We start from the raw sequence: 16,127 nt of genomic DNA, 5'->3' as shown, positions 1-16,127 counted from the left end.
AGGTCGGCCATAAAAGAGGAAGTATGAGGATTCCAGTTTGTCTAAAGGGAGCTGGTGTCCTCTAGGAGAGGGAGAGGGTTCCCTGATGTCCTGCCCACCCCACACACAGCAGATGAGACCCGAACAGCGTCTGTGCTTAATTGGGAACTGCACGGGGGGGAAAAAACAATTTTTTTGTTGAACAAATAATATTTGAAATGAAATTTTTTTTTCCTCCTAACAGTTGAAAATATTGACAAATCATTATCAAAAACCCCTCTTACCCATTTACTGTGAGTACACGGGCACAAGGATGGAGAAACGGCAGAAGTTCTAATGAGACGTACTGAGCTGAGCACATGAGTTCAAACATCAGTGGACAGCTCATGTCCTGTTCAGGTGTGGTTTGGTAACTGTTCTATTTGACAGCCCCTAAAGTAATTTTATAGTAGCAGGAACAGTCATGAAAGATCATTTTCATACAAGAGAGGTTTTGTTAAAAGCTAGCACCATTTTATAATCAATAGATGTAGAGGAATGAACTATCTGTAATTCGAGTATAAACAGGGTTGTTCTTTAAACTCTTAAAACTTGACCATGTTGGCATAAATGTGTGTCAAACATTTGGATTATTATTTTTTGGGACGGGGGGTTAGTTTAATAAACCACTGCACAGACCAACAGCATCATTAAAGCATCTGGCACTAATGGGCTGATTACTGCAGTAGCACTGCTATCACAAGCCCTATCAGGACTGATCTTACATCGGACATCCATCCCCATGTCAACAAAACCTAACAAGGTCCACATGTGTTCTGTCTACAGCTATGATGTCATCCTTGCCTTTCCGTTCTTGTTGCAAATGCTTTTAATGATGTCCTGGGTGTAGCTGTTGTAGCGTTGCACTGCTATGACTACACATGGTGAGGCAACGTGTTCAGTGTTACGGAGAAGGGGTGGGCTTTCACAGAATGTATGTCCTGTTTAAGAGATTATAATACAGAAGATATTCATGTGACAGGATATTTATTTGACCACAAAGTTAGAAATGTGTGGATTATAATAAACCACTGAGTAAAGTGGTGGAACCTTTTTATTGACTTTCAGTTTAAATTCTCTGGTTTCTCGTATTAAGAAAACAGGTTTTTATCCATCAGCTTTGATGTGACTTACTTTAATGCAAATGAGATCAGTTCACACGTATGTACAGGAGACGCCTGCAGGTGCCTTAAACTGTAAAATTTGACCCCTCTCTTGTCCAATCGTCTTAAAGCTTTGGTACGTCTGTCAGCAGTAATTATATTTTAGCAGCAGGTGGTGCTATTGCTTTATCTCCTCAAGTTTCGTGTTTAAATCCTAAGTTCATCTAAGTAATGTTAACATCAATAATAAAGGATTCAAACTATTAACAGCAATTTTTCATCATGTAATTGGTATAACAGTTGGTCCGCCTAATCTTGCCCTCAGTGAGGCACCGTATTCTTAACACTACAGAAAACAGCGGTCTCTCTGCTTGAAACCTCCCCTAGTAGCACCCAAACCTCCACCTGTACTTGTGCATTGTTATTTTGTGCTTTCATCCCCGTGTCCACAGGCCTGTCCTGTCCTGTCCATAACGCAACAAATGCAAAACAGGTCTTACACCAGTGACCAGGGCTGGCTCCTGGCAAGCATGTCTCTAATCAGTACAAAACAACATTTACATTCAGGCTTTGTCATGGGCTTCAGATGTGTGTCGTCTTTCCTCCTCAGAAATGCATCTAAAAATTTATCACCTCGCCGTGCTGTCGGCCGGGAACTTCTCTCTCAGCACTATGGTACTGAAACAGGCACTTCAAAATCATTTGAAAATAACCATCAAAGCACTACCAATAAGTCACGCGAGATGTGCTTTATTCTGGCAGCTCTTGATTTTCGTGGCGTGTTTGTGGGTCACTGGTGAGTTTTAATTCAAAACTTCCAGTCCAGGATTGTGCCAAGATTACGTGCAAGTGTAGGTTTTAGTACACAGCATGGAGAAAGCCAATACATTCCTATGCACGTGCAGTTACGGTCCGAGCTTTTCCGTCTCGCGCTGTTCCCTCCAGTCTACTACAGAGATTGTAAAGACAGCACGCGAGGACCCCAGTCTCCTCCTCGTTTCCAGTCGGAGCCAGAGGTCTTAATGGTTAAGTAGTTTTGCGCCGTTCCAGTTTGTCACCCAGAAAACTGAACACATGCGTTGGGAAACTCGCGCCGAACATCGGAACCAGACGAACCGGATTGCAGGATCCGAACACCCACACAAAGCGTCCGGGGGAGTCCGGAGCGGGCCGGAGGTGGAGGATGGAGGTGCGGGCTGCGTTCATGTTCCTGCAGTGGTGATGTGCAGTTTGGGTCTTTCGCTTTGACTTGAGCGCTCTGCGCTTTACCGTGAGGAGCTCGACACCGCGCGAGGTTTCAGCCTTACTTCTGTAGCATGAAGGGCGGCGTGAGCACGACGGAAATGTTGGTACTGGAAGGAAATTAAATGAGCTTTATTCTAAAAACGAAAGCGAGGGATTTGTAAGGCGTGAGTTTTGTGCGGTCATAACTGAGTCTGTTACCATAAAATTCTCACACACGATGCTGCACTGATGTCCCTGCTGGTACCCATGGAGAATGTGTAAGGGCTTCTCGCGTTAACGTGTGGTGGGCCTCAACGTCAAATACATTCACGTGCCCGGCTCCAACAGGCTCGTGCTCTGGAGTTTGTGGGGTCTGGCGCTTCACGCGGCACGGCACGCAGTGCTTGTTTCCTTACTGCGCGTGAGTAGTGCCTGCGCGCGCTCATCTTACAGCTCCCGAGCTTTTCTGATCATGCCAGGACAGATGGAGATTACAGCGTGAGAAGTCAATGTGCCAGGTGCTCGTGGGATAGATGCCTAACTCTTGATAGGAATGCCTGACCTTCAGCAGTCGTATGAGAGAGATCACGTGGGAAGAGAAGAAAAACAACGACGGTTTGGGAGTCCCACGTGTCTGGGTGTGTGTGGGGAGGAGGGTATTCATACAGCTGGAAGGAGGAAACTTGCTGTCGTGTATAACAGGAGCGCTGGCACAGCTTCTCAAGCATGTGAACTGCACATGTGTTACGTAATGTTCTGCACGTGCGAAAGTAACCAGTTTGGCCAGTGTTGATGTTTCCAGGCACGCTCCTAAGCTGCTGTACCTGCGTCAGGCAGCAGGAGCGAAGAACCAGAGGGTTCACGCTTTTCCAGTCTAAACAGCTCGTGGACGCAGATGATAGAGTCGCACAAACCAGACCGTGAGTGTGCAGACTGGCAAGGGGTTTTGTCTAACGCTCTTTTGACACTACGCAAGAAGGACTCTCGCGCTCTTTCCGTCCCTATGTAGAGTTAGGCGCGCGCTCATCTGTCCTGCAGTCAGCGCCTTTAAATACGTCATAAAGGAAAGGGTCACGTGACCGGCGCATTTCCTTTTCTTATTGTTCAGCATGTGCATCACATGTGAAATGATTTCAGCAGAAACACATTGAGTAGGTGTTTTTGGTGTTTATTCTGTTGGCTCTTTCATAATGGTTCAAAATTCTTTAATACAAACGTGAAAGCAGTCCAATCGGACATTAAGAAACCCTAGGTCCCTAGAACCCTAGTGCGCTCAGTGCTTCATGACCCCTAAACCCTAGCACGCTCGGTGCTTCATGACCCCTAAACCCTAGTGCGCTCGGTGCTTCATGACCCCTAAACCCTAGCTCGCTTAGTGCTTCCCTACCCCTAAACCCTAGCTCGCTTAGTGCTTCCCTACCCCTAAACCCTAGCTCGCTTAGTGCTTCATGACCCCTAAACCCTAGCGCGCTCAGTGCTTCATGACCCCTAAACCCTAGCACGCTCGGTGCTTCATGACCCCTAAACCCTAGCACGCTCGGTGCTTCATGACCCCTAAACCCTAGCGCGCTCAGTGCTTCATGACCCCTAAACCCTAGCTCGCTTAGTGCTTCCCTACCCCTAAACCCTAGCGCGCTCAGTGCTTCATGACCCCTAAACCCTAGCACGCTCGGTGCTTCATGACCCCTAAACCCTAGCACGCTCGGTGCTTCATGACCCCTAAACCCTAGTGCGCTCGGTGCTTCATGACCCCTAAACCCTAGCTCGCTTAGTGCTTCATGAATCCTAAACCCTAGTGCGCTCGGTGCTTCCCTACCCCTAAACCCTAGCGCGCTTAGTGCTTCATGACCCCTAAACCCTAGTGCGCTCGGTGCTTTCCTACCCCTAAACCCTAGCTCGCTTAGTGCTTCCCTACCCCTAAACCCTAGCACGCTCGGTGCTTCATGACCCCTAAACCCTAGAGCGCTCAGTGCTTCATGACCCCTAAACCCTAGTGCGCTCAGTGCTTCATGACCCCTAAACCCTAGCACGCTCGGTGCTTCATGACCCCTAAACCCTAGCGCGCTCAGTGCTTCATGACCCCTAAACCCTAGCTCGCTTAGTGCTTCATGAATCCTAAACCCTAGTGCGCTCGGTGCTTCCCTACCCCTAAACCCTAGCGCGCTTAGTGCTTCATGACCCCTAAACCCTAGTGCGCTCGGTGCTTCCCTACCCCTAAACCCTAGCTCGCTTAGTGCTTCCCTACCCCTAAACCCTAGCACGCTCGGTGCTTCATGACCCCTAAACCCTAGCGCGCTCAGTGCTTCATGACCCCTAAACCCTAGCACGCTCGGTGCTTCATGACCCCTAAACCCTAGCGCGCTCAGTGCTTCATGACCCCTAAACCCTAGTGCGCTCAGTGCTTCATGACCCCTAAACCCTAGCACGCTCGGTGCTTCCCTACCCCTAAACCCTAGCGCGCTTAGTGCTTCATGACCCCTAAACCCTAGTGCGCTCGGTGCTTCCCTACCCCTAAACCCTAGCGCGCTCAGTGCTTCATGACCCCTAAACCCTAGCACGCTTAGTGCTTCATGAATCCTAAACCCTAGCGCGCTCAGTGCTTCATGACCCCTAAACCCTAGCTCGCTTAGTGCTTCCCTACCCCTAAACCCTAGCTCGCTTAGTGCTTCCCTACCCCTAAACCCTAGTGCGCTCGGTGCTTCATGACCCCTAAACCCTAGTGCGCTCGGTGCTTCATGACCCCTAAACCCTAGCACGCTCGGTGCTTCATGACCCCTAAACCCTAGCGCGCTCAGTGCTTCATGACCCCTAAACCCTAGTGCGCTCAGTGCTTCATGACCCCTAAACCCTAGCACGCTCGGTGCTTCATGACCCCTAAACCCTAGCTCGCTTAGTGCTTCCCTACCCCTAAACCCTAGTGCGCTTAGTGCTTCATGAATCCTAAACCCTAGCTCGCTTAGTGCTTCCCTACCCCTAAACCCTAGTGCGCTCGGTGCTTCATGACCCCTAAACCCTAGTGCGCTCGGTGCTTCATGACCCCTAAACCCTAGCGCGCTCAGTGCTTCCCTACCCCTAAACCCTAGCACGCTTAGTGCTTCATGAATCCTAAACCCTAGCGCGTTCAGTGCTTCATGACCCCTAAACCCTAGTGCGCTCAGTGCTTCATGACCCCTAAACCCTAGCACGCTCAGTGCTTCATGACCCCTAAACCCTAGTGCGCTCGGTGCTTCCCTACCCCTAAACCCTAGTGCGCTCAGTGCTTCATGACCCCTAAACCCTAGTGCGCTCGGTGCTTCCCTACCCCTAAACCCTAGTGCGCTCAGTGCTTCATGACCCCTAAACCCTAGTGCGCTCAGTGCTTCATGACCCCTAAACCCTAGTGCGCTCGGTGCTTCCCTACCCCTAAACCCTAGCGCGCTCAGTGCTTCATGACCCCTAAACCCTAGCACGCTCGGTGCTTCATGACCCCTAAACCCTAGTGCGCTCGGTGCTTCATGAATCCTAAACCCTAGCGCACTCGGTGCTTCATGACCCCTAAACCCTAGCTCGCTTAGTGCTTCCCTACCCCTAAACCCTAGTGCGCTCAGTGCTTCATGCCCCCTAAACCCTAGCGCGCTCGGTGCTTCATGACCCCTAAACCCTAGCGCGCTTAGTGCTTCATGAATCCTAAACCCTAGCGCGCTCAGTGCTTCATGACCCCTAAACCCTAGCGCGCTTAGTGCTTCATGAATCCTAAACCCTAGCGCGCTCGGTGCTTCATGACCCCTAAACCCTAGCGCGCTTAGTGCTTCATGAATCCTAAACCCTAGTGCGCTCAGTGCTTCATGACCCCTAAACCCTAGCTCGCTTAGTGCTTCCCTACCCCTAAACCCTAGCGCGCTCAGTGCTTCATGACCCCTAAACCCTAGTGCGCTCAGTGCTTCATGACCCCTAAACCCTAGTGCGCTCAGTGCTTCATGACCCCTAAACCCTAGTGCGCTCAGTGCTTCATGACCCCTAAACCCTAGTGCGCTCAGTGCTTCATGACCCCTAAACCCTAGTGCGCTCGGTGCTTCCCTACCCCTAAACCCTAGCGCGCTCAGTGCTTCATGACCCCTAAACCCTAGCACGCTCGGTGCTTCATGACCCCTAAACCCTAGTGCGCTCGGTGCTTCATGAATCCTAAACCCTAGCGCACTCGGTGCTTCATGACCCCTAAACCCTAGCTCGCTTAGTGCTTCCCTACCCCTAAACCCTAGTGCGCTCAGTGCTTCATGACCCCTAAACCCTAGCGCGCTCGGTGCTTCATGACCCCTAAACCCTAGCGCGCTTAGTGCTTCATGAATCCTAAACCCTAGCGCGCTCGGTGCTTCATGACCCCTAAACCCTAGCGCGCTTAGTGCTTCATGAATCCTAAACCCTAGCGCGCTCGGTGCTTCATGACCCCTAAACCCTAGCGCGCTTAGTGCTTCATGAATCCTAAACCCTAGTGCGCTCAGTGCTTCATGACCCCTAAACCCTAGCTCGCTTAGTGCTTCCCTACCCCTAAACCCTAGCGCGCTCAGTGCTTCATGACCCCTAAACCCTAGTGCACTCAGTGCTTAATGACCCCTAAACCCTAGTGCACTCGGTGCTTCCCTACCCCTAAACCCTAGCGCGCTCAGTGCTTCATGACCCCTAAACCCTAGCGCGCTCGGTGCTTCCCTACCCCTAAACCCTAGCGCGCTCAGTGCTTCCCTACCCCTAAACCCTAGTGCGCTCAGTGCTTCATGACCCCTAAACCCTAGTGCGCTCGGTGCTTCCCTACCCCTAAACCCTAGCGCGCTCAGTGCTTCATGACCCCTAAACCCTAGCGCGCTCAGTGCTTCATGACCCCTAAACCCTAGCGCGCTTAGTGCTTCATGAATCCTAAACCCTAGCGCGCTCGGTGCTTCATGACCCCTAAACCCTAGCGCGCTTAGTGCTTCATGAATCCTAAACCCTAGTGCGCTCAGTGCTTCATGACCCCTAAACCCTAGCTCGCTTAGTGCTTCCCTACCCCTAAACCCTAGTGCGCTCAGTGCTTCATGAATCCTAAACCCTAGCGCGCTCGGTGCTTCATGACCCCTAAACCCTAGCGCGCTTAGTGCTTCATGAATCCTAAACCCTAGTGCGCTCAGTGCTTCATGACCCCTAAACCCTAGCTCGCTTAGTGCTTCCCTACCCCTAAACCCTAGCGCGCTCAGTGCTTCATGACCCCTAAACCCTAGCGCGCTCAGTGCTTCATGACCCCTAAACCCTAGCGCGCTCAGTGCTTCATGACCCCTAAACCCTAGCGCGCTCGGTGCTTCATGACCCCTAAACCCTAGTGCGCTCAGTGCTTCATGACCCCTAAACCCTAGCGCGCTCGGTGCTTCATGACCCCTAAACCCTAGCGCGCTCGGTGCTTCATGACCCCTAAACCCTGTCCAGGACAGACGGGGCTTCTATGGTTTATCCTTCAGGGTCTTTGCTTTTCTTTTTCTCACAGAAATATAAGAACAGCCACGGCTGTGTCGACCCATGATGATCATGTGGCATTTAGCTGAGGTTATTGGTGTAACATGGTAACTCTTTTGAGTGTGTGGTTATAACGGTTGTGGTTGACTGTGCTACGTCTCTGTGCTGCAACATGAAAGTCATCTATAAAACTGCAGAGGTTGTGTATCCATATGAGTTTATAAGCGACCACATGCGTTCCTTTAAGTAGAGGGCTATGACAGTCACTTTTGAATCATTGGTTTGTGTGTTCTGTGTAATACTAGTTACTTATTTAGCTCACAACTGAGCTAAAAGTTATTGAAAGTTAATGAAATGCCTCAGTGTTTAACAGCGGAAATGAAGTGTCAAAAATGGTTTGCACATTACGTTTTTTTTTGTCCAGGTTAGGTATCACTAAACCAACTTTGGTCTGCCTCAGTGTTTATGAAAAATGATCACTACATAGTTATTAAAACTGTGTTTTACCACTGTTGTGTTGGAACACTGTACCCACTGAGGGCAGAATGATCACACTGTCTGCTTTCTGTACATTATGAGGAGTAGAGCACATTTTAGCAGAAGAGCTTCTTAAGACGCTTCCTGCAAAGGGTTTGTTGTTTTGTGAGCACACTTCCTGCCTCAAAGGAAGATGGAGGAAGATATTAGATGCAGTGACTGACCTGTGTGTGTGTGTGTGTGTGTGTGTGTGTGTGTTCTCTGATCAGACCTGTGTGTGAGTGTATCTTTAACTGTGTGGGTTGTACAGTAAAACTGGTCATTTTATGGTTTTCAAACTTTTCTGTATTTTAAACATATGCACATTTGAAAACCAGAGAAAAATGATTATATGATTACACCATATAGACTGTTTGAAGAGGTTTTTTAACCTTGATGACGGTGTTTCCAAGCTCCCATAGAACTCTAGAATATTGTGTTTCAAATTAGCAGGACCTCCTACACTCCTCCTGCACTCCTGCCTGCTCAGATGCGCTGCAAAAGCTCCAGCACCAGAACCCTGTGAGGGTTTAGTTGGGATTTTCTCAGGGTTGAAGCCCCCCAGACAGAGTTGTCTGGGATTTTTAGCCCAGAGACGACCCCCCCCCCCCCCCACCCTGCCCAGAGCTCACTGGTCTCTCCTGTGGACAGGAGGAGGAGCTCTGCTCTTTGTTGTCTTGCAAGAGTTCCCATACATGGTATAGCTTAACTTCTGATTTGGACCACAGTTTATCAGATATCATTTTGATGTGCTTAATATAAGAACATTGGTTTTCATGGTATGAGAGATGTTAAAATCTGGGTTTGGAATACGTCACATTTGTATTATATCACAGCAGCACAGATTAGAAAGTCTTGTAGAGGTTAGTTGAATGTTTCAAGTTTGGTTTATTTGTCACATACATAGTCATACACAGTATAACTCGTAGTGAAATGGTTGAGAGCGCTCTGTCCAAACAGGAAAAAGAAAACAGGGGTGCATAGAGAAATATATGTATTCTATATATGTACAAAAATATATTAACAATGTATGTACAATATATGTATATTATGTTTATATATACAATGTATATCGTTGTGTATGTATGTATGTACACAATGTACAGTGTATATGGTTTGTATATATATGTACACAATGTACAGAATGTACAGATCCATTTTGTAAAAAGACATATTTACAGTTTTTATGTTACATGGTGGTAATTGAATATATATACAGTTATGTTACATGGTGGTGGTGGTCCCCACATTTTATCAGTTTCCCTGATTCAGGGCCCGATGGGGTCCTTCACAATCCTCCTGGCCTTGGTCTGGCACTGCTTGTGGTAGATGGTCTGCAGGTCAGGAAGTTCCGTGTGAGTGATGCGCTCTGCTGAACGCACTACCCTTTGGAGTGCTTGTCTGTCCTGCTTGGTGCTATTCCCAAACCAGACTGTGATGTTCCCCGTGAGGATGCTCTCGATAGTGCAGGTGTGGAAGTTCTGCAGTACCTTGGAGGGCAGTCTGAAGTCTCTTAGGCGTCTGAGGTGGTAAAGACGCTGACGAGCCTTCTTTGCCAGGGAGTTGGTATGGCGGGACCAGGACAGGTCCTGCGAGATGTGAACACCAAGGTACCTGAAACTATCTACTCTCTCCACCGTGGTTCCACTGATCCTTACAGGTTGGTAGTGTCGCTCCTGCTTCTTGCTGCAATCCACGATCAGCTCCTTTGTCTTACTGACATTTAGGAGGAGATTATTTTCCTGGCACCAGTTTTCCAGGTGCTTAATCTCCTCCAGGTAGGCCCTCTCCTTGTTGTCCGAGATCAGGCCAATGACGACGGTGTCGTCAGCAAACTTGACAATGATGGTGGAGCTGGAAGTGGCTGTGCAGTCGTAGGTGTACAGTGAGTAGAGCAGGGGGCTTAGGACACAACCCTGAGGAGCTCCAGTGCTGAGGATGAGGGTGGATGAGACACAGTTGCCCACCTGTACTGATTGTGGTCTGTCTGTTAGGAAGCTGGAGATCCAGTCGCACAGGGATGTATGCAGTCCTAGATCCCCCAACTTAGTAGTGAGTAGGGAGGGGATGATGGTGTTAAATGCTGAACTGTAGTCACCAAACAGCATTTTAACATAATTACCCCTCCCTTCGTCCAGGTGGGTCAGTGTGGTGTGGAGCAGATGTGCAATTGCATCGTCAGTGGAGCGGTTGTGGCGGTATGCAAACTGCAGTGGGTCCATGGAGGCTGGCAGTGAAGTTTGAATGTTTCACACAGATATTGTAGGTAGGGTTAGTTGTAGCTGCCATCACGCTATTGTAGAACTGTAGGTCGTTTTTTAGAGTGAACAAGGAGGAACGTTTTGGCTGCTGTCCAAGTGCTTTGTAGTAGAAAACCTTCAGCCCACCTATAGAACAATAAAGCGAATGGCTCTCTTGTATTCTTGTGAGGGTTAGCACAGTGAGAATGGAGGTTTTTTTAAGGGACAGGAAGGAGTTAACAATCATGGTCACCAGAATAATGAGGCGTGGGGCGGGAGATGGGGTGGGGTGGGGTTGTCTCAAAGGCTTCTGCTTATCAGTATGAAAAAGGAACTGGAGGAATTTGGAGCGAAGCAAATGTCCCACATAATAGAAAAGCATTTTGTGTGCGTGTGTGTCTATGTGCGTGTATTGCTATTGGCTCCAGGCATGTGTGTGTGCAGGAGTTCAAGGGTGTATTGCAGTGATCTGTTCTGGGTGGAAGGAGCAAAGCTAGGTGAGGTCACCGTGTGTGTGTGTGTGTGTGTGTGTGTGTGTGTGTGTGTGTGTGGCGGGGGGCAGTGAAAATAAAGACGGGGAAAGTGTGTGTGTTTGTGTGACTCGTGTAGAATGGTGTGGGAGAAGTGTGTCCATGTTTTCCAGGGCTCGGCCTCCAGCGCTGAGCGAGTACAGCACGCAAGGTCAGTGAGATGAGAGCTTTGTTCAGTAAGGCTCTGTCACCCTGCTCAGACCAGGAGACACGCTGGCTGGCTTGCTTAGTCGTAGCTTTTTTTTTCTTCTTTTTTTAAACCCAGTTTCCATGTTGGTGAATTTTAATGCAAAAATGTACTATTGTACAGTGCTATTGTACTACCACAGCACCAATAGGGAAAGCGAGAGAAACAGAGCAGCAGAGTGATCGAGAGTGTTGGATTATATTCATTTTCTGAAGCTGAACTTCCAATGCTTTGACAATATTGGCAATAAAGCCTACTCGACAGAGGAAGGAGGATAAGGAGGATGAGAAAGAGATGAGACGGGGAGAGTGAGTGTTCGGGAGAGAATGTTTGGCGGAAACTACAGTCCTTGTCTCAGATTCCCCAGGCAGTTAGTGTGATGTTAGTCAGCTGTGTTGACGTTACCCTCACAGAACATAATCGTCTTTGTTCAGTGAACACACGCAACTTTCCCAGCCCCACTTTCTTGGATTGATGTCACCATTTCCCTGCACACGTTTTCCCTGCACGGCCCTTCATTTTCCTGTTCTTGTACAAGTGGGAATGGGATCGACGTCGTAAATGAAGCGCTGGCTGAAGAATTGCATTATGGTTTATTTTATGTAATGGGGCAGGAAAGTAAGATGTATAAAAGCTACATTTGGGTCTGTTCACTCCCAGACAAGCTTGTAGCTCCTACTCTCACTCTTTAGGTGGTCTGGGGCTATTCAGGGCTCTGTGGGAACTCTCAGTTAATAGAAGACTATGCTTAAACTGCCTTTGAAATTCACAGACCAGAAACCATCTAACAACCAGAAAATCCACCATCAAAATAAGAAGCAAAGCACTGACACAATTCTCCTGAGTGTTAAATGACCTTTTAATGGGCACAGATGCTGGCAAAGTTTCGATTTTAATTCTTGTGGACATTAGTGTAGCATTTGATACCATGAACCTTTGTATTTTATTACAACGATTTACAACAGTGAGCTAGAATCCGCCATTTGTAGTGTCTGTTGGTGACAGGATGTCTGCTCCTGCATCTCAGGTTTCTCTCTTGGGCCTGATTTTTATTTTCTTTGTATATGCAATCATTATTAGAGGCTTTAATGTTTATTTTCTGGTTTATGCTGATAGCATTCAAATCTCTTTCTGTAAATCGTAATGACATTGATTTGATTGGTCAATCTTGACAAATGTCTGACACCTAGGAAAATCAGGAGGTCTTGAAACATTCTTAAATTAAACAAACGCAAGAGAGGCATCCCAGTGGGAGGTGAAGAAATGTGGGAAAAGGTTTGTTAGTTGTGCTGGATGGAAGGCAAAGCCTTTAGTGACATCTCAATTTTCTGTGTACATCAAGAGGCTTCTTCAGTCCGGCTTTTCTCAACTCAGAAATATCAGCAAAGTTGGAATTTCCTGCCCTTTCTGGACGTTGACTAAATATTCCTGCCCGTGTCCCCTGGTGGCCTGCTGTTCCCACCCCAGTGCTAGCCTCCCTGTACAGGTGCCTCTGAGTAGATTACAACTATTGGTGCTCACTTACCAGTGAATTCATTTAGTCTTGTGGAGTAGCCCTTTATTGCTCAGGTATGCCTGTCTGAAATGACTTGCACTGCTGTGTGGTGATGATCACACTCACCTTCACAGGAGACGCCTCCAGTCAAGCCGTCTGTGGCTGAGCCGTCTGGAAAGTTCAAAGCTCATGCACCGTCGTTATCCAGTTCTATCCAGAGGTATCCAGAGGTAACGCTTTCATTGTAGATGTATTACTGTATTTTACTGTATGATTATTACTGTATTTCCCCATAGGCATGTTACTCCTTTTCATTGTAGATGTATTACTTAGTCCATGGCCCTATTTAGTTTGTAAATATGTTTTTGTACATTTTTTTGTTTACCCAAAATAGATACTAAAATCCAAAGCACTCTAATCTTCATGTTCTGTAAGTCTTGTAATGCCACGTTGAACTGTCTGTTCTTGTATCTGTCCCAGACTAACCCCATCAGAAGAAACCCTCTGTTCTCTCTGCAGTTACCCAAACCCACAGACAGGAAGAGCAGAGAGGAGGTAAAAGCTCACCGCTCCGCTTCCATGGAAACGGACGTTGACTTCTTCATATTGTACAACCAAGACCATGTCATAACTCACACAAGACAAGCTGTTTACTCACACACACAGATGCACTAAAATTAATGTATATATGTGTAGTGTTTAAATTAGGTGTTTACATTAGAACTTCCTGGTCCTGAAGTATTCAGTTTCTTGGTAACTGGTCCTACATCTTATTTTTTTCTGTTAAAGAAACCAGCTACTGCATCTCCACATCCCGCAAAAGCCAAACTGAAGAATTCCTTCCTCATCGAGAAACTGCAGGTGATTCCACGTATGCGTGTAGAAATAACCCATCCAGTCCCTGCATCCAGGGATGTCACATTCATAATTCCTAAATTACATTTTTACAGAAGACAGGAGGGTCTCCATCTTGGAGATGCTTACATTAGTGTTTTAACACCTTTGACACAGATGCAGATGTTCTCAGTGGTTACTGAACAAGTTCAGTGTCCGGATTATGGTAGTCCAAGCCCACTTGCTACAAAATACATTAATTTCCACTTTATTACATACACACATGTAATACACACACAAACTATTAAATATACCTGTATTGTAGATGCATTTTATGGGAACATCACCATTTGGGTGGTGGTATATTCTGAGCCATTCCTAATAGCACCAATCCAGACAGGGTCATGTGTCGTCCCAGCATGACTGGAGTTTTTTCTTGGTTGAGAATGGTCTACCACACATTAATAGTTACGTAGAGACCGGACCCTGTAGGTGGAGATGTTTCTAATTAATTAATTGTGTCAAACCAAATAAAGATTGTTGTGAGTGTACCTTCACAGTGTTTTAACCACTGATACAGAATGTCTGATGAAGTCAGTTCTTTTGAACTCTGCCTGAATTACAGATTTCTGTATAATTGCACATGATTGCGATCATATGTATTGATTACCTGTAAACATGTTTTTCTGAATTGTTTTACTTTGTCTTTTGCTCTTCACGAGGCTCTGCTGCCACCCAGTGTTCAATAGTTGCAGCACCCCTGGAAAAACAGTCTCGCTGACTTTCAGGCAGTGGGGAGGGGCCCTGTCCCTGCATCTCTGATTGGCCAGGCTCTTGTGCTATTGCCAGAACACCTTAGCCAGGTTCTTATGTACAGAGTGGTCCCACTCTCAGCGTAGCTGCCATGGCACAGCAGAGCTGCAGTTTTGCTCTCTGCTGTACAGGTAGGAGTCTTACAGGGTTGTTCAGGTATTACCTTCTGTCATCCCTTCGTTTATCTCAAGGCTTCTTTATGTCCTTGGCAGCTGCTGGGCTGGGCTGCCTCACACAGGCCAGTCTCTGAGTTCTGCGTGCCACTGAGTCTTCGGCTAGTGGCAGGTCAGACTTGGTTCAGTCACCTGATGCAAGTTTTGCTTCCATGCCACACCTCCTTTCCTGTTGTTTCTCTTTTGGCTCTCTGTAGGCAAGCCTAACTCTGACACCCACGCCACGGCTGACCCTACCCAAAAGCCCAGAGACAAAGCTGCAGGCCACACCCCTCGGCATCAGCAGCCCCTGCAGCTCACTAGGCTCCGCCCTGCGGCCCCCTCAGGCCAATGAGGACGAGGTGTCCGTCAGCTTTGAGCAGCCAGCTGAGGATATGACCCACCTGCCCAGCATCAACAAGGTCACAGTGCTTACTGACCTCCACACACGTCACTCACTTTTGTCCTACTAAAACCAAGCCCAAACTGCAGTAACTGTTACCGCAAAGACAAAATGTTTACATTCCTTTTTATAATAATATATTTTATATTAATTAGTTATTGTTTTTTAAACACCCTGAGGCTCACACTTTTGGTACTTTTACTTTTGGTAATTTACTGTTGCCTCAAAACAGATCACACATAAAATTTCATATCATGTTTATTTGATAATTATAATCAGTATGTTTTAAGTGCTCATGACAATAACAAAGCCATCATATCCACTGCAGAGTCTGTATGCCAGAGACCTAAGAAGTTAACATTGAGAAGTCATCATGTTACAGTGTTGTAAAGTATGAACTTATCTGTAGTGCTAAATACAGATTGTGGTATGTGCCTGTGTTTGCCTTACCTACTCGACCAAACAGGCCACGCTAGACAAAAGGGCAGAATGAACACAGAACACAGCAAGACCTGGGGGAGTGTGAGTGAGTGTATTAGTGAGACCTGGGGGAGCGTGAGTGAGTGTATTAGTGAGACCTGGGGGAGCGTGAGTGAGTGTATTAGTGAGACCTGGGGGAGCGTGAGTGAGTGTATTAGTGAGACCTGGGGGAGCGTGAGTGAGTGTATTAGTGAGACCTGGGGGAGCGTGAGTGAGTGTATTAGTGAGACCTGGGGGAGCGTGAGTGAGTGTATTAGTGAGACCTGGGGGAGCGTGAGTGAGTGTATTAGTGAGACCTGGGGGAGCGTGAGTGAGTGTATTAGTGAGACCTGGGGGAGCGTGAGTGAAAACCTAATCAGGGATCTTACCAACCACAACCACTTTAGTTTACTCTGTCAAGTTAGTACTGGTCTCCTGAAGGAGTAATTTGACCACAAAATGCTTGTATATCTAACTGGGAATAGAGGCCAGCAGAAGAGGTCTAGGCTAACTGGTTTGCAGTACCTGTTATCCATTGTTGGCTAAGTTAGTGTTTTTGACCATTATACCTGCATATAGTTCTCGTCGAAAGTTAAAAAATCTAGAAAGCGCTGTCAGACATGACACAGTGTGATGGGGTGTGTGCGTGCATATGCGTGTACAGAACCGGGTCCGGCTGTCCTTTAAACGGCGTCT

General features: G+C 47.5%; 1 protein-coding gene across 6 annotated transcripts in view; it reads left to right on the top strand.

Moving 5' to 3' along the window:
- The first annotated feature begins 1,523 nt into the window (after positions 1-1,523).
- The window catches only part of zgc:153184 (capZ-interacting protein), a 15,995-nt gene continuing 1,391 nt past the window's right edge, over positions 1,524-16,127 (top strand). The window contains exons 1-6 of one of the 6 annotated variants that reach the window (XM_081699819.1): positions 1,524-2,146; positions 12,905-13,000; positions 13,290-13,325; positions 13,560-13,631; positions 14,788-14,991; positions 16,096-16,127. The exon at positions 16,096-16,127 is cut by the window's right edge and continues 391 nt beyond it. In XM_081699819.1, the coding sequence (XP_081555945.1) occupies positions 2,015-2,146; positions 12,905-13,000; positions 13,290-13,325; positions 13,560-13,631; positions 14,788-14,991; positions 16,096-16,127 (572 nt within the window). In that variant the 5' untranslated portion in view covers positions 1,524-2,014. Of the gene's footprint in view, positions 2,311-12,904; positions 13,001-13,250; positions 13,326-13,559; positions 13,632-14,787; positions 14,992-16,095 lie in introns of all 6 variants that reach the window. The other 5 variants (XM_081699818.1, XM_081699820.1, XM_027012047.3 and 2 more) reach the window with 5 other exon arrangements.

Source organism: Electrophorus electricus, chromosome 17 (genome assembly GCF_041902795.1).
Source record: "Electrophorus electricus isolate QZ-2024a chromosome 17, ASM4190279v1, whole genome shotgun sequence".
Classification (NCBI taxonomy): domain Eukaryota; kingdom Metazoa; phylum Chordata; class Actinopteri; order Gymnotiformes; family Gymnotidae; genus Electrophorus; species Electrophorus electricus.
This window is presented reverse-complemented; position numbering and strand designations above follow the sequence as displayed.